Below are 24127 nucleotides of genomic sequence, written 5' to 3'. Positions count from 1 at the left end.
GTTACTTCCTTCCCTCTGAGTCAACACCATCAGCAAGAACAAAGGCATTCCCCATCTGGGCCTGGCCTGGCTGTGCTGGAAAGGGGCCATATCCTGTGGGCTCAGATACTTATCAGCCCTTGTTGACTCCAGACGGTTAAATTGTGCACAAAGCCTCCAGCTCCCTCACATGAGCTGTCCCCTACCCCCTTCCATCGCGGGAGCGGAGGGGCTGCTGCTCCCCGTGACTCTCTCTTGGCATAAAACGCAGCGGCTTGCACCCACCCTCCTCTGTGCTACAGATGGGCCAGTGCAGCTCCCAGCAGACAAAGCAGCGTGGCTGTTTGGAGCATTGTAAACTGGCACCCGGTCTCTGGGAACGGAACCCCAGGAGCTGCGTTTGCCAGCCTGGGCTGTATGTGGGGTTTTTACTCATTTGAACAGCTGATCCGCAGGGATCGCTCGTGTGACCTTTCGGCCTAGCACAATCTACCCCCAGAGCGGGCCCCTGCCCCCTGCCTCGCCCCCCGCCTTTCGCCCTAGGACCGGGGAACTGCAGCGTCTGCCCCTCTGGCTCCAGCCGCGGGAGCCTGAGTCCGCCCCAGAGGCAAGGGGAGTGTAACAGGCTGGTCTGTGCCTTTAAGGCCCCAGCTGGGACGGGGTTGACCCCCTTTTCTGTGGAGGGCTGAGAGCGCTCAGCTGGACGAGGCCCCGAAGTGGGGGGCTGCAGGGCGTATCCTCTGCTCAGCACAGAGAAAGGCAAGGGGCAGAGCCTCCCGGAGCGGCAGCCTGTGGTAGGCAGAGGAGCTGTTTGTGGTTGAGTGAGGGAAGGGCCTGCCAGAGACCGGAGCGTGGCCCACGTCCCGTGGGGGCTCTGAGGGAGCCCACCAGCCGAGAGGAGCCTTTCCCCGGCTTGGCTGGCTGCAGCAGGCCCTGCGTGGGCAATGCAAGCACAAAACCGCTCTGTTTCCACACGGGGTCGGGAGGGTAGTGCCTGAGCAGCCTTGGCAGGGAGGAGAACTCAGCTCCCTGGCAGGTCTCCACACCTGTGTGCTGCTTGCGGGACATCAAGGATCTCCGCCCTGCTCCACAAGAGCAGATGGGGGGAGCTGCCCAGCGGAAGGTTTGGGCGTGTGTAGGACGGGCAGTTTGCTGCGGCAGGGTCCTTGATGGAGGGAATGTGGCTGCAGAGGTAGCCATCGTTTGGGTGCAGTGAAAAGACAACGGGAGCGCGCAGGAACAGCCAGGAATCAGCGAGGAGCAGGCTGGCTGGTTGTTACACAGATCCCAGGAGGGCCGCGGCTCGCTCCCAGCTCTCACAGGAACCACCGTTTTTAGCCCCGGGCATTTCAAGCACACTATTTTTTCCTGGGAAACACACCAAGTCTGGTGACGGGTGAGTCCAGCTGCCCAGATGGGCCTGTCCCAAAACCCCTGGCTCTCCGCGTCCCTGAACTTGGAGGTCTTCAAACTGCGATTACCAAATTGTGGCTGTGTGCTCCAGCATGCCTCAGTCCAGCTGGCTCAGAGACTGCGGGGGGACAGGCATTCCCCCTGGCTTTCTGTCCCAGCCCCTGCCATGTGCAGGAAGCACAGAGGATGGGTACCCAGGGAAAGTGTGTGTGGGGGGGGGGAGTTCTCTGCTAAGCTTCACAGGAGGGTTCCATGAATGATCTGGTTTTCCTGTCCCGGAGCCCACATACTGGATGGGGTGACCTGACTGGACAGTGTCCGTCCTTGTTCTGTAGGTCTGCATTGGCCCCTGCTGCACAGAACCCCCAGGAGGAGCAAACCAAGCTGCAAACACTGGGTGAGGGCCCCTCCATGACCAAGGAACAGCCCTTTGTCCAGCAGATCTCGGGGAGCCACTGGGTCATTTTCGTGGAGCGGTGAAACCCGGAGCTGACAGACTGATTGAGGGGGTTTGACGCCTCTGTTTTTTCTATTTCAAATGACCCAGTGCTGGTAGGTTCGTTGGATTGACTTGCCCCAGCTCTCCTCCACTAGGTGTGTTTTTTATCTGATTACATTTTGGAGCCTGAGTTCCCTTCCAGTGAGTCACTGGATCCGTGCCCTTTATGGTAATGTACATACTGCCTGGTTGCTACAACACATGTAAACACTTCCCTCATTGTATAAAAGGCCCCTGAACTGCACAGCTGAGCTGCCTTCCCACCCCGGCCAGGCCTGGAACTGTTCAAGTTCTCCAGAATCACTGCCAAAGCGGGGAACGTTCCCCAAGGTCTAGGAGCAAAATGCCCCAGGACTCCAAAGAGCTCCTGCATTGTCGTTGTTTCGGGGGATTTGTTTTTAATTTCCAGTTTGTTTAAAAAAGCAAAACTCCCAGGGGATCTGCTCTCCGGTTTGGGTCACATATGCTGACCACATCTGCAGTCCATTTGGGGCAGTTGCTTTTACACCATTGCCACACCCCAGTCTCTGCCTGCGGGAGAAAGCAGGGGCTTGTTTCACAGGCGACTGCAAGACACAGAACACGACCAACTCCCCACTACCAACAAGGGCCCAATCCTGACAGGTGCTGAGTGCCCACTGCTGTGGCTTGAGCTTTCAGCACCTCCGGGGCTGCGGCTCATTCCAGTCGCTCCTCTGCCCGCCAGGTGCAGCTCTGCTAAGCCTCAGCCCGGGGAAAGGCTGAGGCAGGAGGGAGCATTTCTGAGTCCTGTTTTGCCCAGCCAGGAAAGTAAAGCCCCCGAGCTCCAGCTTGCACTAGAACAACACGATCGCGGCTTTCTTTGCGCCCGCTGGTAACCGTACGTCAAGGCTGGGCTGAGACGCAGTCCGTTATTCTACAGACTAAGAGCAGAAAACCCGATAAGCAACCGCGAAGGAGCAAACTCCTGGATTTCAGGTGATCCGCATAGAGAAAACGGGGGTTGGGCTTTTTACCTGCTCCATGTTGGAGAAGCTTAAGCGGGTTTCCCTCTTCACATTAGAAAAACAGGCCTGGCCTCCCCAGCCCCTGCTGATCTGAAAGGCGCCTGTGACCCTTGGCAGACCAGACATCTGTGTTAAAGATTCAGCTCCCCTTGTTCAAAGTGAGAAAACTTCCACTACAATGTAAGGCCTGCAAAGAGTCTTCCAGCAAACCTTGGCCCCTGAACCTGGACCTGGGTCCGGGCTGGGCCCCAGTGGAGAGCCACACGTGCAGTGCCCCGTCTGCACTGATCCATATGCAAGGCTCGGGGCTTTGGAAAAATCAAGCTTGACGTTCCTAAAACTTCTAGGGCAAAAGGAGGAGGAAATAATCGTAACCGGACCCCCCCTTCCCACCTCTCTCCCATCCCAAAAGCCACAGGGGCAATTTTCCCAAGTGCTGAACTGTCTGGATCCAACTGACCAATGTCCTGCTCCTTGTAGAACCCTTTAACCAATGCATTTTATACCCGTGTGGCACTGGGGTGGGCGATTCCTTGAGCGTCAGGGCAATGGTCCCTCGGGCCCTTTGCAGGGAATTTAAGATATTTTCCCTAGTAGCCCTCCAGTTAACAAGTTAACTGAGTTTGTGTGTGTTTCAGCTTCCTGGCCTGTTCCGTGCTCGGTTCACGGCATCCCCCAGGATTCCTTGTGCCAAGAACCGTGACACAAAGAGACAAAGTCATTAGCACAATTGTTTAGCATATCCGAATTTATGTGGCTGTGCACCAGGCCCACCAACAGCAATTCCGGGCCTCAGGGCAGAACAGTCAATGGGCCCCCACGCACGCACGAGCTGCGCCCACGCGGACACCGTCCGCCTGACATTTGGGCGGTGCTACACCCGCACTGGCTGGTGCCCAGCGAGCTGCCGGCTACACTGCTGTGCGCGCTGTTCCAGCACGAGTTCCACATGCCCTCCCAGTAGGGCAGACGACTGTCTAATTGCACAAACCCCTGCTCCGCCCCTTCCCGAGACCACGCCCCTGCCCCGCCCCTTCTCTGAGGGGGATCCTGACCTGGTCTGCACCAGGTGATTTCATTACCGCCAAGGACTAGTGCAGTGACAGCGGCAATGCTGTGGCCCTGTGGCTGCTGTCTCTAGTTCGGCTGGGATGCCAAGTGTAACAAGCCAGGGCTAGTGACCCAGCTCTTGTGTCTCTGGTTTAAAAGGACGTGTCACCACGAGCTCAATGTAAGTGCAAACGGAGGGGACGGCTCTCGCCAAGCATGGCAGGGCGGACTCGCCCCTCAGGCTTCTGGTAACGTTCAGCGAGCCCCGGACAGTGCACAGTGTGGGCTTTGAACCCAGGCTTGGGCTGGCTAGTAAAGATCCTGTGGGTACTTTTCATAAGAGTCAGGGTTTGCCACCAGGTCCTTGGTGAAAGTTCCCCCGCCCCATCTCCAGGTGCCATCTTCCCCCAGGGGGCCTGCATTTCAGCCGTGCTCTGTGTCCACCCTGTAAAGTGCTTGGGATGACAGGGGTTGTATGTACATACAGGGCCGGTGCTTCCATTTAGGTGACCTAGGCGGTCGCCTAGGGCACCAGGATTTGGGGGGGGGCGGCAATTCTGCGGCGGGGGGTCCTTCCGCGCTCCAGGTCTTTGGCGGCAATTCTGCGGCGGGTCCTTCACTCGCTCCGGGACCCGCCGCCGAAGTGCCCCGAAGACCGGGAGCGCGGCAGGACCTCCCCACCGTAGAATTGCCGACGACGACCGGGCGCGCGGAAGGACCCTCGCCTAGGGTGCCAAAAACCCTGGCGCCGCTCCTGTGTACATAGCATGTTCTTTCTGATGCCCGTGTGGCAGCACCACTCCGCTATCGTTGGGCCACGCCGGCACCCGCTGGGTGCTGTGGGCGGCTCCCTGTTGGGTACATGCTCGGTGAGGTTCAGGGCAGCTCAGGGGGTCGCAGTAGCACCGTCTGTGCTGTAGGGGTGCGGGGAGCCATTCTGGATAAAATAAGGACCAATCTGAACCCTCGTTCTGCACCTCCCGAGGGTTGCCCTGCTGCGCAGGGGGTTTCCAGGACTTAGCACTGCTGGAGCCGAGGGGACAAACTCCCCACCCCCCAACACCTCCCTCCACACCTCTAGGGTTACACACACACATTAGCAGGATGCAGGACAAGCCACTGGGCTGCTGCTGTCAGGGAGGTGGGCTCCAGAGCACAGTCCCGAGGGGCCTGGCTCCAATCTCACGCTGGTGAGGCGAGAGTCGGGCCCGCTGCCTGGCAAGGCTCCTTGGAGCACTCTGGCGATGCTGGACCAGCGCAGAGAAATTTCTCTGCAATGCAGGCGGGCTGGGATTTCGCTGCATTCTAGCCAGGGGAAGGCAGCTTGTTGCCAGCATCTCCAGGAGACTGTGACTAGGTGTCTCGAGGGCCGGGGTGAGCATTGTGCATACAGAAGCCAGAGGCACCACCCTCTACAGCATAGAGGCAGAAATGTAACCTGCTGACCTGAACCTGATCTGCCTTTTCTAACCAAGCCACTTGTGTTTCTTCCTTCCCGTTATGCTGGCTTAGATGAGCCTCCACCGTGCTCTGTTGGAGGCGCTCACACCACTTTATGTACAGACGTGACTTAAACCTCACAACAACTCCTGGGACGTCAGCAGCAGCATCCCCATTTTACAGATGGAGGAACTGAGGCATGGCGAAGGCAAGTGACTTGCCCAAGGTCACACAATGAAGCTCTAGAAATAGACCCCTGGCGCCCCTGTGCTTTAGCCATCTGACCACCCTTCCCCCCCCCATTTAAAACCATCTCCGAGGAGGAACATGGCATCTCCCTGCAGGCTGGAGAGGAGATCACGGTTTCTTGCACAGCCCGAAAACGACAGCACCATTATCATGCAGCAAACAGACTATTCAATCCGCGGAGGCATTTATGCCAACTATAAATATCTGCCTTACTAGCCGTACTGCCGGGTGCAGCCACCAAGAAGTGGGCAGCAGCGGGGCCTGGCACTGCCCGCAGCAGCTTTTAGAGTTTCAGGAGAAGAGGCTCAACACAGTCTTCAGGTGATGCTTCTGATGCCCTAAATCTGCCGCCTCCCTTCAAGTCCGCTGCTGGTTGGGGCCAGGGCAGATTCTCGGGCGCAGGGTCAGAGGGTGGATTCTCGGGCGCAGGGTCAGAGGGCGGATTCTCAGGTGCAGGGTCAGAGGGCGGATTCTCAGGTGCAGGGTCAGAGGGCGGATTCTCGGGCGCAGGGTCAGAGGGCGGATTCTCGGGCGCAGGGTCAGAGGGCGGATTCTTGGGCGCAGGGTCAGAGGGCGGATTCTCGGGCGCAGGATCAGAGGGCACACTCAGGGTCTTCTCAGGCTGAGATGAGGAAAAGGAATTTCAATGGCCAGCAGAAAGGAATCCGAGTGGAAGAATTTCCTCTCCCCCACTAACTGCTGAAAACAAGGACATGGCCCAGATATAGAGCGGGTTGGCATGATAACAGGCGGGGGAATGCTATCGGAATGGTCTCGTGAGTGGAGATGTCGAGTACAGAGACAGACAAGAAGAACGGGAGTCTAGCTTTTCTAACTGCCTGCAAGGCTTGGAGGATACAATGTCCCTGCTCTGGAATAACATATGTTTGTGTTGTATTTAGTCATAGGGCCAGATTCAGCTCTCGTTTTCACTGATGTAAATCTGCAGTGACACCACTCCACTGAGTTGTTCCCAGTTTACATCCGTATAACTGGCTCTCAAAGTCTCTAGGAGTTTCAGGGAGCGTGCGCAGAACGATAATAGCAGCGTTTATTGAGGGCTAAACTCAGCTACGTGAGCAAGATGGATCAGGAGTGTTGTGGCTCATTCCAGACCTCCATCCGTACAACTCTCCCAGGAGGATCCAGCCAAACAAACCCTACTGAGCAGACCCCAGGCCAGGCCTCTGAGCAGCTGGCTTTACAAATGAACCCCTTCATGAGTGCCATATAAACCAGTTTTCAGGCCTACATTTTCAGAAAGTTCAGTTAAGTCTCCACTTCCAGGGTTAGCAGCGAAAACAAGGAGGCTCAGAATATGAGAAGCAGCAACTCATTGTAGAACATAGTAAAAAATTGTAGCAAGAGATTATTGCTCCAGGGTCTTGAAGACCCTAATGCAAAAGCAGGGAGGGAGATGCAGATAAATGTTAAAGGGCTTGTTGGACCCATGTGACCTTTCCTCATCCAGCAAAATTCCTTCCATCCTCAAATAACTTCCGGTAATGCACAACCTCATTGAGTCTGGGTGTCTCCCAAACGTTTCTAGCTTCTCCCTGTCCTGGGAACTGTGCCCTTAAAGGCTGTTTCCCTCTTTAATGGGCTGATGGGAACAAGGAGATTGGTGCTTTAAACCCCCTGTGAAATGTACTGGTGCCAATTCGGACCTGATGAAGAAGAAGAGCACGGACCCTAGCAAAGGGTGGGGCTGGCGGGGGAGTGAATATAAACCGTGAAGCCATGTTTGGAAGGCTGCCTTTGCCCAGAAATGAATCAGACGAAAGGCAGGTCCCTAGGAAACGGAAAAGTAAACTGATTGCAAGGGGGGACATCACTTCTTTTTTCTCTGGCAGAAAGAATGTTTGAATCCCATTATCAGCCTGTTTGTGTAGCTAGTTGGACTCTCAGAACTGCCCTCCCGGCTACCCTGCCATGCCTGATTAATAACCCCCAGGGCTATTTCTGAACAGCAGACCAGGGAAGACAGATCGCACTGCAGATGCTATTCAGGGAGACCAGTGACTGGCATTAATTGACATTAGCAGCAGCCTCCGGAAGGTGCAGACTAAACATCCGGGGGCGTTTTATTCGAAATGTTTAGCTGGATTGTCTTTCTCCAATCAACAGCTCTCCCCTCCGGCTCTGGGCTTCATCCTAGAACGCAGCCGGGCGGGGGCTCAGGAATCTGTAACCTGTGGAATTTACTGTATAGTCAAGAAGACAGTAGCCAGGTGCCGGGCAGTTCACCAGGACTCACCAGGCCGAGCGCGTACAGGGCTGCTTGATGCTCTGGGTTGGCCATGGTCAGATTTATACCGCAGAGCCGCATTTCCACGGTTTTCTGTTCCTTATTTAAATAAAGTCAGTGGGGCCAAACTCAAACCTGGGGCAAGCCAGCAGGGAGTTTGGCCTGTGATCTTGCTCTAGAATTTCCTTTCAATCCACGTCAAACCCCCATTAACATCAGCGGAAAGGAGAACAAACCGGCTGGCTGCCTGGCCTGGCGAGTCACAGGGGCCGAATTCTGCCCTCAGTTACACCCACGTGGTGCAGTGACTTCACTGGCATTGCCCAGGGCAGACATTTGCTGCTTAGATACGATGGGTTGGGCACATGAGAGATGCCTGAGAGATCCAGAGGGATGAGATGAAAGTGACTCAACCCTTTGGCTTGAAGTTCACCAGCCATTCAGCAGCGATCTCACATTTCTTTTTATTCGGGGCCTTTTGTTTTCCTCTTTGCACGAGGGGGAGTTTGTTGCTGCGCAGCTCAGCATGTCCGTATAATACAAAAGCACTTCAGCAAAACAAACTTGCAGCTCATAAATCGGAGCTGAGCCGTGAAACATCGGCGCATTGGGTCCCAGCCTGCGCCAGAGACAGCCGCACTTCCAAAGAGGCGTTGGGGGGAAGAACTGACCGCGTGCACCAAGGAAATGTCTCGGGCGCTCAATAATCTCTGCTGTGGGTGACTAGCTTGAGACTCGGCTAATGAACGGCCGTGCAGGGAGTGGTACGGGCTCCTTGTGCTTGGGGGCTGGCAGCACGGCGGGAATCAAGCAACTGAATTCTCTGTGGAACTGCATCCCTGAGGGTCTGAGTGAAACCGAAAATAGTCTGAGTGAACAGCCTGTCCTGGCTCCCAAGGGATGGGCCAGACGTGACCTAATAGTGCTTTTTCCATCTCTAACTTCAACCATTCCCTGGCCAAAGGCCGGAGGGTCAGAGTGGAAGCAGAACTCGTTGAGTGACTTTGTAGCCATCCTGCTGATCGAGATCCCGTACTACAGCTGAGAAGCCAAAGGCGCAGAACAGAGCGGTGCTAGCTTTTGGTTCCTGGACTTGTCTGCACAGTTCAGCTTGTGTGGCGTTTTAACCACGATTTTGCATTTAATACTCCTCATTATTGCTCTTAAAGATAGTGTGAAAACCCTGAGCTAACGGCTTGTCCTTGGGAGTATGCTGGGCCTGAGGGTTCTCCCGTGGGATTGCTCTGGTCCCCCGTGGTCACAACCCAGGCTTGTCACTGGATCAGGCACTTACTGGGATTTTCCAGGGTGAAAACCCCGCATGTTGATGCATGAATGTAGCCACTAGAAGCCCACATGGTCCTTCTCTGCAAACCCTGGAGCGAGGAGTGTCTGGGACTAGGGTGACCAGATGTCCTGATTTGATAGAGACATTCCCAATTTTTGGGTCTTTTTCTTAGATAGGCTCCTGTTACCCCCCTACCCCCTGTCCCGATTTTTCACATTTGCTGTCTGGTCACCCTATATCCCCCACCCCGTCCTAGGGTGACCAGACGTCCCGATAAAACTGGGACTGTCCCGATATTTAAGTGTTTGTCCCGTGTCCTGACCGCTTTTTTTTTTTTTTCTCCACTGGTGACCCCCCCCCACCATGTGTCCTGATATTTTCTTCCTCCCATCCGGTCACCCTCCTGGGACAGTGTGTGACCATGGACACACTGGAAACGGCACCGTCCTGGGGGCAAGTGGAGAACAGGACTCAGCCAAACATACAGCCGGGTCTAGCAGTGAGGGGCTAGCAGGGCTTCGCAGAGCAGTGCTAGCACTCTGAAAAGGGAGCCAGGTGGGTGAGCTTAGAGCTTAGCGGGAGATGACTCTGAGCCCAGACCACAACATCCTGGTCACCCTGAGTGGCTTGGCTAGAGGAGGGGGCCGCCCAGCTGAATTGCACAGTAATGAGCAAGTCCTCTGAGCTGTGAGCCCCCTTCCTCTGGCCAAGCTGTTCAGAGTCACCCAGGGGCTCGCGCTATCCTGCATCAGAAGTGGGCTCCCTACCGCAGCGGGTTAATTTGCCTGCTTGTCTTCCCAGGTCTGCATGGACTGTTTGCATTTCTACTTGGAGCGGCCAGGGGGTGACCAGCTGGGTCCCTGAATCGCTCCCTGAATTCCAGCCGGGGACACAGGCACTGGGAAAGGAAAGGACAGACGGGGGGGGCGGGGATTTTATCCATTCAATCCACATGTTCATGTGAGCTATGGGGTGGGACAAGTAAAATCAGACCAGTGCATGGAAAACAACCTCCTGGAGAGCAGCCCTCCCCACCCCTCCTTATGCAGCTGTGCTGGAGGGCTATTCTGCACTGCTCTCTCCCATCAAAGAGGAAAGCAGCGATCTTATCGGTCACGCTGGGGTTTTCTTCTCCAAACAGCAGCTGTGGGCCAGGGAAAGAAACCACTTAACCTCTTGAGACCCTTGCATACTTTACTGATCCCACTCGGGCCTCACCCCAGCAGCACAGTGTGTAACATTTTACTGACTAATTTTAGGTAAACGCAATTCCTAGTTCACCTTCTCTCCTGACTCCTATAGACAAGCGACTATTTAAGAACTAGTGGCATCACTTTGGCAAAGGATGAGCCGAAAAGAACGCGAGATGGAACTGTTCATGACCTCATGATTTCGGACATCTGTAGAATGAAATGCACTTTTTTAAGGCTGGGTCTGATTCTGCGTAGCACCCCCTGTCTTGCTAATCCTTTGGTGCTTAGTACACGGATGTCTGATATTATATTCAACATACAAATACACATACAGAACAGTGACTGTATGGGCACAATACGTACATGCTTGTGCAACCAGAACATATATACTATATCTCAGGAATGGGAAAGCCTGAAGGTTGATTGAAGCTGAGATGCTTTTCCAATGTGTCCAAACCACATTGGTCTAGAAATCAGACTGGAAAATCAGAATTGATTTTTCTCCTGGGACTTTGAATCTTTCATTTCTCTGAATGAGGCTGCATCACTGCAAAGAACGGCTGGGGCATTTCCATCGGTTGGCTCTGCTCCTCCACAAATCTTGGGGAGCACCGAGGGATGTGAAAATGAAATTAAAACCAGAGATCCCCTATTCTGGGCACTCCAGCCACGCTTAGATTCTGGGCTGAAAACGGCACGAACGTTAGGCCGGCTCTCATTTTATCCCAACCAGTCAGCCTAGCCTGATGCCAATCAATATCGACAAAAAGAAGAACAGGAGTACTTGTGGCACCTTAGAGACTAACAAATTTATTAGAGCATAAGCTTTCGTGGACTACAGCCCACTTCTTCGGATGCATATGTGGGCTGTAGTCCACGAAAGCTTATGCTCTAATAAATGTGTTAGTCTCTAAGGTGCCACAAGTACTCCTGTTCTTCTTTTTGCGGATACAGACTAACACGGCTGCTACTCTGAAACCAATCAATATCGAGGCCCTTTTCAGAGACACCGTCAAGCTGCATGTGCGCAGCACGACTGTAAATGCCTCTGACTCACAAGGGTTTCTTTGAAACTTGTTTTTCCTTTGCAGAAAGTGCCAGACGTTCCTGGGGACGCGAGCACGCTGGGGGAGGGGGGGTGTCAGCGTTGTGCTAGACACTTATCTGAACAGGTAGCAGCATCCTCTCGGGAGAGGTCCGCAGAGTAATGACACCGCAGAGAGAGTAAGGACCCAGGCCATGCAAACGACAGGCAGAGCTCCAGCACCGGAGCTCTGCTGGCACAACCCCACAGTGACGACACAGCCGACAGGGATGAAAAGGCTTTTTCCCTCACTGTAGGAACACCACCTCCCCGAGCCAGGGTAGTTCCCACCCACCTGGCTGCAGCCCCACTAGGGGGTTCGCATAGCTGCAGAACGCAGGGGCGTGGGGTCTTCACAGCCTGGGCGCCGTAGCTGTATTGACCTAAACATTAAGTGTAGAACAGGCCTGAATCTTATTTGTACAGAGACCTTAAATAATCATCCGGCCCATTCCAAGGCCCTGTACGCGGCCGGAGCAGGATCTCTCATGCCAAATCCCATTCCAAGGTGTATCTCAAAACTGAATCCCATTCTGGGGCTGAGATGTTCTTGAGGCAGGAGAACTCACTTCAAGTGGGGCGTCCGACCAAACACTGCAGCGCTGCAATCAGTCAGGCCTGGCGTTCGACTGCGCTGTACAGGGAATTTGGATTTCTCCTGCAGGGAAGTCATCTTGTGCTGGGAAGCTGCATTTCCATGTTCTGCTGATGTGTCCTCTCATGGCTGCACACCATTACAGCCCGGCAAGGTGCTGTGCAGTAAACCCAGGGCTCTTAACAGTCCCAGAAATCAGTCTCCTGGGACACGGGACACGCCTTGGCCAGAGATTATCCTGGGACTTTGGGGACAACTAGCAATCCTAATACACTGCCCTGAGGCTGTGTGCAGAACCCCCAGGGCTGTCGGGGAGCTGCGTGTGAGTGGATCCAGGGCAGCACGGAGTCATTGCTTTGTTATGTAAGGTGATAAAAAGAAATACCGAAAACAGTGGGCGGGGAAGGACCATCCCTCCAGTGAGTCCCGGGAAATGCCGATGCCACATACACCAGTGCTCCTAGCTCCAGCCGGGGTCCCCAGTCGCAAACACTGAGTTTCTTGGCCACAACGTGCAGCCTAGTAAGAAAGGCATAAATGCAGCACCTAGTGCTCCTGCCAATCTCCTGCACTAGGACTCTGCTCTTCACTCTCTAAGCTTGGAGCTGGGCAAACTTTGTGGAGTCCCCGGGCTTGTGCCCCTTGCAAGCTGGTTTTGAGTTTGCAAATCTCCTGGGCATTCCCAAGTCTTTTCTTGTCATTAAACCCCTGAGTCCGAGCTCCGGGGCAGCCCAGCTCTGCGGCGGAGGGGGACAAGGCCTTGCAGCTCAGCTGGGCAGAATGAATGCTCCTTCTCCAGCACCCGGGCTGCACTTCGTGTTCTCTCTTTGGGGGTTTGGCTCCCACTCTGCCCTGTTCTCTGCTCCGTTTCGCACCCCAGTGTGACGGTTGTATTCTCCTCCCGCCCCCCACACACACTCAGGCTCCGGTTCACACGGTCCTTCGCAGAGCACGAACCCCGTAATGGCCGCGTTGGGTCTGGCTTCCAGACCCGCCACGTGACACGTGGGGTTCGCAGGGAGTCCGCCCCGCCCTGCTGCAGGCGTTTGGCCGCTCGGAGCCCTATAAGGCCCAGTGGAGGCACCACCGCCAAGCTGTGCTATTTATACTCCTCGCACAGCCCCACCTACCCTACACATTGTGGAGCCGGGATCCGTTTTCCAGCCCATGGCCACCTGGCCTTTTTCGGTACTGCTCAGCCTCTTGGTGGGCTTGGAGCGGCTGTTCTGATTCATTGGCAAGGCAGACGAAGTTCTGTGGGGGCCTCCCAAACAACCGCCCTCCCCAGTAGAACAGACAAGACGCTGCACACAAAGGAACGGGCCAGGCGGCTCCCCGGCACTGCCGAAAGCTTTGAAAAATAGTCCCCACCACGCCCGTGTGGCCAGAATGTCCATTGAAAGCGTCAGTTTGGGGGAGGGGGGGCTGGGTCTGCACCTATCAGCGTTGGGTGCCTGCGTCCCCCTGCCCCGAGCCCCCTAAGTCGGACAACGGGGGCACCGTGCAGCATGGGCCAGGCACCACAGCGGTGGGCAGAGTTGGGTGCTGGGGGCCTCGCTTTTCAAAATCTGACCCTACGAAAAGCAGGTCCGTGTCATTCCGAAGGATGAATTCGCTTGTAAAATGGTGGCGGAACAAGGCGCGTTAGTGGAACTGTAGCTACTCGCGGTTCTCCAGCTGGCCTGTGCCAGGTGAGTTACCCAGGCCATGGCTTTTATAACCGGATGCACTAACAGCAGCTCTGGGGATACGAGTGGCAAAGAAGGGCCCAGCCCTCTGCCATCCAGCTTCTTGGGCATGAACGTTCCCCGCTGTGACCTGGAGGTTAAAGCTCTGTCCACAGCGCTTTGGCAAAGAATCACGGCTTCTCCAGGGCGGCTTCATTCGGGGCTGGCTTTTTTTCCACACTGCTCTTGGGGCCTGATCCAACTCCCCTCAAAGTCACTGTACAGATCCTCCCTGGGTGTGGCTGCTTTTTAGTACTGCCCGTTCTCTCCCTTGTTCTGAGGCGGACAAGACAGATGTGCTTTATGCTCAACTCTCCAGACCAAAATTCAGCTGCCAAGACACAGAGGAACCCACTTCCATGTTCTCTGTGCTCCTAGGATAAGTCAAATACTCATAGACTCATAGACTCATAGACTTTAAGGTCAGAAGGGACCATTATGATCATCTGGTCTGACCCCCTGCATGCTGCAGGCCATAAAACCGTCCCCACCCCTTCCCTGGACTCTGCTGTTGAAGTCCCCAATCCTGTTTTTAGTGACTGCAATCGGCAGAGACCCTCCTGCTAGAGATCCCTGCCCCATGCTGCGGAGGAAGGCGAAAAACTGATGTAGGGGGTCTGCATTTAGGCTGACTTCCCCCCACAAGCAGTCCTAGGGATCTCGCTTGCACCCTGGGTGTCATTCTGTCCATAACCAGGCATCCTTCACCTATTAAAACTGCCTTCTCGTCTTCATCCTTTTGCTTCTCCAAGGCACAGCATCCTTCCATACTAAATGCGCCTGGGGAGCAGCCTCTTCCCTGCTGAGCAGTCCCCCCATTCCTCCTCCCGGCTAATCCTGCAGGTGTGTTAGGCACATTTGCCCCCCATAATAAAACGAGCTCTGAAATCTTTCCCTTGGCTACTGAAGTCACAAGGGAGCAGGAAAGTTCGTCACAGTTTCTTAAAGCACAAATGTGGGTAAAGGTTGATAATGGAATTGTTCCTAGACACTAGAAGAACAAAACTAGTCAAGGAAGCATCTAGACTAACCCTCCGTTGAGTGTTCATTCTGGAAAGCGCTGAGCATGAGAACTAGGGGACTGTTCGCTACTGGTTTTCTACAGCCAGGCTTGGGAGAGAGGTTCCCCCTTGTAAACTCCCCAGGACAGGGATTATTATTAGGATGTTTGTGACTTACACATGGTTGGCGCTTAGCAAATAATACACAATAATTGTTACTAAATAGCCGAAGAAGGACCTAGTCCATGAGTAAACCCATTGGAATCCACAGGGCTCCTGACAAGAACGGCACGTCTCAGCGCACGCAAGGGGGCGGAATCTGCTCCATGATTTGTTATAAAGCCTCTGGATCCTAGATATCGAGATGATTGTTCATCCTTTTATTCATTTATTAGAAGTGTTCATCCTGGCATGCCTCACACACACCCTGGGCCAAATCCCACTCCCTTTACTCAGAGGAGTAGAACCACTGACTTTGATAGGGCTACTCAAAGGAGTAAACAGGACTGGACCCTGCAGCCTGATATTTTCATCAATATACAGTCTCCTTCATGGGTAATTACACAGCGACACAACCTCCTAAAACAGAAACCTGCCCAGGCAAAACCTGCCCAAGATCGTCTCTCCCCACATTCCTGGGGCAAACTTTCCAAGTACACAAACAAGAGACATTCCTAGATGTTGTTAACACTGCCCGTTAACCACAGCTTCAGAACCATCCAGCCCCGGTTACTGCCCAGTGGATGATAAATGATACATGATTAGTGCAGGGCAGAGCACAGAATAATGATCCTCCTTCATAACCCATCAGTGTGAACCAATCATAGGGTTTGCCTTGCGAATGGCTCAAAGCTAGCCCCATGGGACAGCAGAAGCATCCAGAAAGGCAGTGCGGGCTGACACCAGTGTGAACATTTCTCTCCTGATTGCAAAGCTCTTTCTCCATTGTATGCAGGGGAAAGTGGACTGGACGAACACACCCCACTCTTCCAGGGGGTTCCTGTGATCTGTTAGTAGCCGTCAGAAAGCTCATTGTACAGGATCATCTGTGACTCAGCTAACACAGCAGTGGAGTAATAGAGAGGGGCGTCTTTGTTGTGCTAATACAGAATTATGGCTGCTGCCCATCCCATCCTAGCTCTCAGCCACTGCAGGTCTCATGGATTTCGCTCTCCAGCCCGGGCTTTAAATCAGGACACTGTGCATGGCTTCTCCTCCACAAAGGAGCTTCATTCGCTCAGTGGGGTTTGGGCACAAGGCCGCCCCCTTGCCCCAAGACCTCCTTCGCTCTCTTACTCTTGCGGCGTCCTCTGGGCATGGGGAGAGAGTTGTGCAAACTCTGCGGTGTGATGAAAGGCCGTGCGTTTTCCTAAGTCCATGCACAGCTGTATTTTCCATGAGTGTCTCCCTTGGGCTTTAACGCTCGGGGGGTCTCATGCTGAAATCCACACTGGATAATTCAGTCTGGATTTCAAAACATTCTGCCCTTTGTCTAGAGAACAACTTTGTGCCGCAGAAAGTCTCACCTCAGGGCCTTTCTCAGCTGATTCTAACTCAGGGGCCAAGCCTGCGCCCAGTGACTCAATGTGAGTTTTGCCTGCAGTGGAAGTAGGATCGGGTCCTGTATGAAAGCTTTGTCCCACAGGAAAGGGGAGACCGATGATTTGTTTCGTTTGCATGAGGAATCTCCCATGCTCACCACCAACAGCACACACTACAGAGCAGGTTCTCACAGTGCCAGTCCACCAGGAATCAGGAACTGGCCATTTCCCTACCACTTCAAAATACCTGCCAGGGATGTTCTGCCCGAGCCGCCCCTTTCGCTCCCTTCCCTTCCCAGGGGTTGTTTCCAGCATGGGTGCTTTAGGGGTCACCATTTTCCACAGCTGGCTCTAGTCCTCTGTGCACGCTCAGTCCCCAGAGCTTCCGATAAATGTATTTATAAATCTGTTGAGGTGGCTGACATGCTCCTAATATACGTGAGTGTTTCAGCCTCCATGGCAGAACTATAAATGCTTAAGCTGTGAATCAGAGACCTATATCGGTCCCGCTACTTGCTAGATTCCTCAGCCTGGCCTGACTAGATCGCCTTTCACACTAGGCTAGTAAGAAGTGCTGTGGATTTTGTGGGGTTTTTCTTCCCCCTTTTCCCTGTGAGCCGCGCTGGATGTTTCTCTATGTATCCCTCACACAGTCTATTATTAACCCAGATGCTTTGAACTATCCTTATCTCGTGAACTGGCCCATTCAGTTTTTCTCCAGCTTTCCACTCTGGGGGTCTGCTCTGCAAAGTGAAGCTAAACCCAGACAGGCAGCGGAAGGGGAGGCGGACGCCTGTGGCTGCATTTGTTTTGCTCGTTTGCCTGTTTGGTATTAAAAGATTAAAGGCCAGTCCAGCTCTGAGTGGGGGTGCTGAGCCTACAGCGTGAAGCAGCCCGTCACAGAAACGGAGCGACTGGAATGCCCAGGACCTGCCGCTTATCGATGAAGGAATCTGTAACATACGCTGGATCGTATTTCATTTTACAACCAATGTGGTAAAGGCAGATCCCGGGGAAAGGAGGTGCTAATGAATTCAGTGGACCGGACCGGATTTTCTGTTTAATGTCTCCACTATGTCCCCTGTAAGAGTGAGGTTAAACATGACTCTGGAGTTATTGTTCCATGTTATTGCTCTAGGATGCATATTATAAACCTGAACTAGCATCAAGGCTTCTTGTTGCACTAAGGGCTTCATCCCTCAGAGTAAATCCTCTGTCTTAAAATACCCCTCTCCAGTTCCTCCTTTAGTTAAACAGCAGTCTTGCTAGGTAACCAACTTCTGCTGGTCTTTTGCAGTGGGGTGCTTGGGGCCAGTCTCACCATCTTTATGAAATTTCCTGTACTCATTTTTGTTAAGTGCAATCAATAATTATGTTAAACCTTCTGCCTTATGAAGAAACCAGTGCTGTTAGATTTGGAATGCCCTATTTATGGCACACTTCAACACTGGATGGTAGAGGAGCCATGTGAGGCAATGTGCCATCATGGTGGTACAGTTAGCACTGAAAATGCACACTGACGGTGCCTGAGGAGCTGCAGGAGGTCTCCTTACCTGGTAGATCATGACTTTGAAGTTCCTTCGCTTCAACAGCTCCGCCTCGTTGACCTCCAGCTTCTTGATCTGCCCGGCTTGCTTCTCCAGGTTCTGCCGGACGGTTTTCACGTTGACGCTCACCTTGCGTACTTTCTCGAGCATCTTGTTCACGGTGTTGCTGGTGGTGGTGTGTGCTTTGGTGAGCTTGGTAAGTTCCCCCTGGATGCTGGCCACTGCGCTATCCATCTCTTGTTGCCTCTCCTCCAGCTGCGTCTGGGTCAGCTGGATCTGATCCACCGCCCCGATGATCTTGTCCAGGAGGGTGAGCACCATCACGCCATTGATCTGATCTGATTTAATCGGCTCCTCGGCCACCTGCTCCTCGGAGGTCTCGGAAGGAGCAGGCTGCTCAATGATTTGCAAAGGGGTGTCCGCCATGCTTGCTTGGGAGTCCCGACTAGCAGAGCCTGGAGAAGCTGTCGCTGCCGGGAGGAGAGTGAGAAGAAAAAAGTGAACCCGAGCTTTAGCTCAACTCTCTGTGCTGGGAGGCAAGCCAGAAATGGAGAGCACAGTGCGTGTGTGTGTGTGCGTGCTTGAATTCAAATGGCACAGCTCTGCAAAGCTGTCCAGGGAAACTGCCCTGCAAATGTTTCCAGGCTTGCAGGCCATTGGCTGACTCCACCTTAGCTATATAAAAGGAACCACAGCCAAATGCCTGATGACCCACCCTTTTTGAAATGATTAAAATAGTTGGAGCGGAGGGGAGGCGATGGCTTTTGCATGCGAGCCCAGGCACGGCTCACGGAGGAATGTGAAACTCCAAAACTCCCAACAGCCTCTTCTTTGCCATCCGTTCAAAGGCATTCTGTGCAAAACTGCAAGGAATCTGGCCGAGAGGAAAAACAAAACCCTGCTGTAAGCTGCCCGGGAAGCTGCTAGACAGAAACAAGCCCCTTCTGGGCACAGCTGTGTACATGAAAGGGCGGCTGAAACAACTGCACATAGAAGGACAGGAACTCAGCTGGAACATTCAAACCCCTTTGCCTCCAGTTCGTATTGCTGTGCAGGTCTGGGTCAGGCGGGCTGTCATTATTTTAGAGAGGCTTATACTCCCTATTGACTAGTTGTGGCACGTCCCTTTGGCTCATTCATGAGATTGAATTGCACGCACCTGTCTATGTATATTTACATACATGTGGACACACACACATGCAAGTACATATGTGAGATCGGTGTTGACATGTTACTACTGTGTTTGTATCTGTAGGCAGATTTAAATCAAAGGCGTAAATCTAAACCCAGCAGCGTGCAGTGAAGTGACCGGGCACTCCCACCGGAGAGCACCCAGCTCAGCTCTGCAGTCCCCTAGTCATCAACGGGATCTAGTTACTCGCTTTCTAAGCGCAGTACATGCTCTCGGCACACGCCAGGGTACGAGTGCCGAAAGCACTGCCCGAAGGAAGATAGTGCGTTCCACACTGCTGATTGGGAGTGGAAATGATGAATGACGTCACGCGGGTATCCTGCTCACTGCTGGGCTGAAGATAGACGAGGAGCAGCCCCTGTCCTGAGGAGCTTTCACGTTAAATATGAATCAAAAACGGTTCACAGGCCGCTTGTTTATTGCCTTGGCTTTTGTTTATGGCCATAGGCTCATCTGCAAGATGGCTTGGGTAGAATGTTTGAGAGCAGTGGTTGAAGCATGCCTGTTACCAGCCAAGAGGCTGATGGAAGGAGGAAGGCTTAGGACGTGCATGGATGACTCCCAGCTGAGACCAGCTCACCACTGGTCCTATTGGCTCAGCCAAAGGAAAGCAACCCCCAGCAGCAACAACTCTAGTGCTGGGCCAGGAGAAGCTGGTTTTAGGCTCAGCCGGAAGAGCTGCAGCCAGACCTCGCGGGTCACAGCTGGAATCTCATTGAGGGTCTTGGATTATCGGGATGCTCTCGTCTCAGGAGAGGGGATCCTACAGCTGGGGGTCAGCCCTGTGTCTGGCCACAGATTGGCAAACAAGAGCCCCTCACAGGGTTCCAGTCAGTTGGTCTCGAACCCACCTTGGCTGTTTCATCATGTACAAGCTGGGGAGTTCACCATCCACTAGGATATCTATGGCAACCGTCAGCACTTCCCCGCCCCAGTGCCCCCGGTCATGTGACGCTGCTGGACCCGCACCAGTACTGATTTAGATTTGGTGCCCCATCTGAAGCCCACAACACACTTTTTATGTCACAGGCTAATAGTGTCATTTGTTATACACTGGCGTTTCTCAGCAAATTGGCTCCCCCCCCCCCCCGAGGATTAACACACACCGCCTATTTCCAGTGTTTGCAACTGATGAGTCAGTGCTCCATGCACACGCACACAGACACACAACGTTAATTTCGGCCACAACACGCTGTGGCTCTGCTGTTGTTATTCACATGAGCGCCATTGCAGAGCAGAGCTGCTCTCGAGGATGCATGGTGTGGTGGTTAACACACAGCACTGGAAGTCAGCAGATCTTTGTCTCTTTCTAGTTCTGATATTAATTCGCTGCGTGACTTTGGCCAAGTGACTTCTCCTTTCTGTGCCACAGTTTTCCTGTCTGTAATATGGGAACAACAATTCTGAACGCACCGGGGGTGGAACCTGTAAAGCTGGGTGGAAGGCTCTCAAGAAGATAAACGTACAGGTCTATATTTTTGGGCTGGCTGCTTTCTACAGCAGGCTAAGTGGGCTGTTCTAAACTCGCTCTGCATGGAGCTGTCATGCCCTGATGAGCTGAAATGTGATGAATGGCTACACAGCCCCTGCTTCCTCTCAGAGGGACATACCAGGATGGCCCAATACGTGGCAACTGGAGTTTTCCCCTTTTGGACCTGAATGTAATTTGTTCTTTGAAGTTTCCACATCTCACTGGATGTGACCGATTCTCTCTATAGCCCACCTGTTAATTTTACAGCATCGGTGTCAGCTTCTTTGTACAAGACAAGTGGCCACATACAAAAAACCCAATTGCAATTGGCACATTTGCTCCTCTTGTTGGTAGCTGAAGTAACGAGGCTAAGGACTGAGTGGGCAGTGGCGAATAAATTACCCTTTCCGCCCCAGGAGAGCCTCTGGATGAAGGGGGGAGGTAACTTGTCTGGCAGTAACTGGGGGTGGAAGGGACATGGACTTCTGCAGCTGCTCATGTCTCTGTTCCATGCAGTCCTGTCTCCTGGGCTGCCATCACTGTCGTGCATTTCAACAGCACAAATTGGTCCATTCTAGTATTTGATTCTCCCAGCTCTCTCCATCTTCCCAGGGCAATTGGAGGGATTATGTCAGCTACCTGGATCAAAATGGAAACTAGAGCCTTGCCATTGTAATGCTCCTGCCTTTCCTATAAAGCGAGGCCCCAGACTCACTCACATGTGCTGTATGTATTAGGGTCGGCTGCTGGTGGGCTGAGACTGCTGCCTGTCACGCTGACAATCTTATCTCGCTGTTTCCTTCTGTTCCCCCATCTGTCTGCAGCCATTTGTTGGCTCTTGTTTCACCCATAGATCAGCAGCTCTTTGGGGCAGGAATCAGCTTTTTGTTCTGTGTTTGTGCAACTCTGAGTACGCTGGGGGTCCCGGGCCATGCTTCCAGCTCCTAGGCATAATTAATAATAGTATCGTTTGTCTCCCTGACACAGAGCTCAGCCCCTTGACAGGCTGCGTGGGGAGATGTACAGCTCCGCTTTGCTGGGCACAACCCAGTCAGGTGATTTAAAACAAAAGATACGTATTTCTAAACAATTCGAAGTGGAGACGCTGCACCGTACAGGGTGCAAACTGAGGCAAAACAAGGGGCTACAATATACATGAGGCTCCTTCCATACAGAGTCAGCTACAAGCACAGGATAATAGAGAAGGACGGAGCTGGTATCTTGGCACTGAACTCTAACCAGAGAAGCTGGATTTTGCTCCAGGATATCTTCTGGGGGTAAGGAAAGCAGCATTGAGGAGGTGATATGTCCTTCCACGATGTCTATTGAATTACACCTCTTTCCGGCCTCCGGTAATGTTTGACTTCCTCACAGCGGTCTATACTCCTTTCTACCCCTACTGTTGCAGAGTGTGGCAACTAATGGTTTCCTCCCCAGAGTGGTTGCATATAAGTAGTGCTGTGCATATTTTGTGAATTGCTTCAGGATGAAGTGTGCACCAAATTCATCCACTGGAATCAATTACTTTCCGTGGCAATTAGCACAAATGACAAGGAATTAACGAAAGCAGGTAAAGAGTGAACGGGTCCGTGATTAGATCTGACATTTTCCATAGTGCAAAAGCCCCTCTTTAAACTTAAAACTTTGTAACTGGAATAAAGAGCCAATGTTTACCAAAAGCCTCTGTCAATAAGCAGAATACGTACTTAGCAGTTACGTGTATTTTAATTAAGTTAATTTCATTTGTGGGGCTTGGCTTCCTTCCTAGGAAATCATGTTTCCATTTAACAATCTAACAGCAGAGGAAATGATGAACTCTTACTTGGAGGGAAGTTTCTTGTATGTCAGATTTCCACATTATGCAAATCTCTGTGTGGAGATTAATCTGGCTGTTGCTGGGTGGAATTGCGTCTCCACTGAAACACACTGCCTTTATCGCTTGGATTCAAAGCAACGGGCCTGATTATCCTCTCACTGTCACCAGCGCGGCTCCATTGGCTGCAGCAGAACGACGCCTGTTTGATATCACTGGGCGTGAAAAGAGAAGCAGGCCTAGAGCGTATGAAGTTGCTGTACCGGGTTTTATTCTTGTGTCAGTCAAAGGGGCTAGGGCAGTGGTGGGCAACCTGAGGCCCGCAGGCTGCACGCGGCCCATCAGGGTAATCTGCTGGCGGGCCACGAGACAGTTTGTTTACAATACATTGACCATCCACAGGCATGGCCGCCTGCAGCTCCCAGTGGCCACAGTTCACCGTTCCCAGCCAATGGGAGCTGCGGGAAGCGCTGGCCAGCACGTCCCTGCGGCCCACGCCGTTTCCCACACCAGGGTTGCGATGTGGTAATATGTTGGTGTAACGTGATATGTTGGTGTGGTGTATTGTGGTGCGACATGGTGATACATTGGTGTAACATGATGATATGTTGGTGTGACATTGTACGTTGATGACATTGTATGATGTGACATGGGGATACGTTGGTGCGACGTGGTGATACGTTGGTGCGACATCGTATGTTGGTGACTTTGTATGGTGATACGTTGGTGCGACATGGTGATACATTGGTGCAACATCGCACGTTGGTGCGCCGTGGGGATACGTGGGTGCGACATCGCACGTTGGTGCGCCGGGGGGATACGTGGGTGCGACATCGCACGTTGGTGCGCCGGGGGGATACGTGGGTGCGACATCGCACGTTGGTGCGCCGGGGGATACGTGGGTGCGACATCGCACGTTGGTGCGCCGGGGGGATACGTGGGTGCAACATCGCACGTTGGTGCGCCGGGGGGATACGTGGGTGTGACATCGCACGTTGGTGCGCCGGGGGGATACGTGGGTGTGACATCGCACGTTGGTGCGCCGGGGGGATACGTGGGTGTGACATCGCACGTTGGTGCGCCGGGGGGGATACGTGGGTGCGACATCGCACGTTGGTGCGCCGGGGGATACGTTGGTGTGACATCGCACGTTGGTGCGCCGGGGGGGATACGTGGGTGTGACATCGCACGTTGGTGCGCCGGGGGGATACGTGGGTGCGACATCGCACGTTGGTGCGCCGGGGGATACGTGGGTGCGACATCGCACGTTGGTGCGCCGGGGGGATACGTTGGTGCAACATCGCACGTTGGTGCGCCGGGGGGATACGTGGGTGCGACATCGCACGTTGGTGCGCCGGGGGGATACGTTGGTGCAACATCGCACGTTGGTGCGCCGGGGGGATACGTGGGTGCGACATCGCACGTTGGTGCGCCGGGGGGATACGTGGGTGCGACATCGCACGTTGGTGCGCCGGGGGGATACGTGGGTGTGACATCGCACGTTGGTGCGCCGGGGGGATACGTGGGTGCGACATCGCACGTTGGTGCGCCGGGGGATGCTGTAATGCAAGGGGCTGCCGCTGCGTCGTGCTCCCCAATGCAATATTTGAGTCCAATACGCTGAAGTGCACAGCCTGCCCTGTCATGACATCATCATATTGCATCAGACCATCACTGTGCCGTGATGTCACCGGATCCTGCTGTGACGCCAGGGGTCGCGGACGCGGTGCCGCGAGTGCCTGTCTCCCCCTCCCCCAGCTACAGCCCCTCCCCCCGTTCCGGGCACTTCCGGTCGGAGGGGCCCAGCCGCC

General features: G+C 53.6%; 1 protein-coding gene across 1 annotated transcript in view; it reads right to left on the bottom strand.

The window, feature by feature from the left end:
• CAVIN1 (caveolae associated protein 1) overlaps positions 1 to 18551 on the bottom strand; it is a 29323-nt gene extending 10772 nt beyond the window's left edge. The window contains exon 1 of the mRNA XM_024111389.3: positions 17847 to 18551. Within this exon, the coding sequence (XP_023967157.1) occupies positions 17847 to 18266 (420 nt within the window). The 5' untranslated portion in view covers positions 18267 to 18551. The remainder of the gene's footprint in view (positions 1 to 17846) is intronic.
• Between the last annotated feature and the right edge of the window lie 5576 nt (positions 18552 to 24127).

The sequence above is a fragment of the Chrysemys picta genome, chromosome 24 (genome assembly GCF_011386835.1).
Source record: "Chrysemys picta bellii isolate R12L10 chromosome 24, ASM1138683v2, whole genome shotgun sequence".
In the NCBI taxonomy this organism is placed as follows: Eukaryota; Metazoa; Chordata; order Testudines; family Emydidae; genus Chrysemys; species Chrysemys picta.
This window is presented reverse-complemented; position numbering and strand designations above follow the sequence as displayed.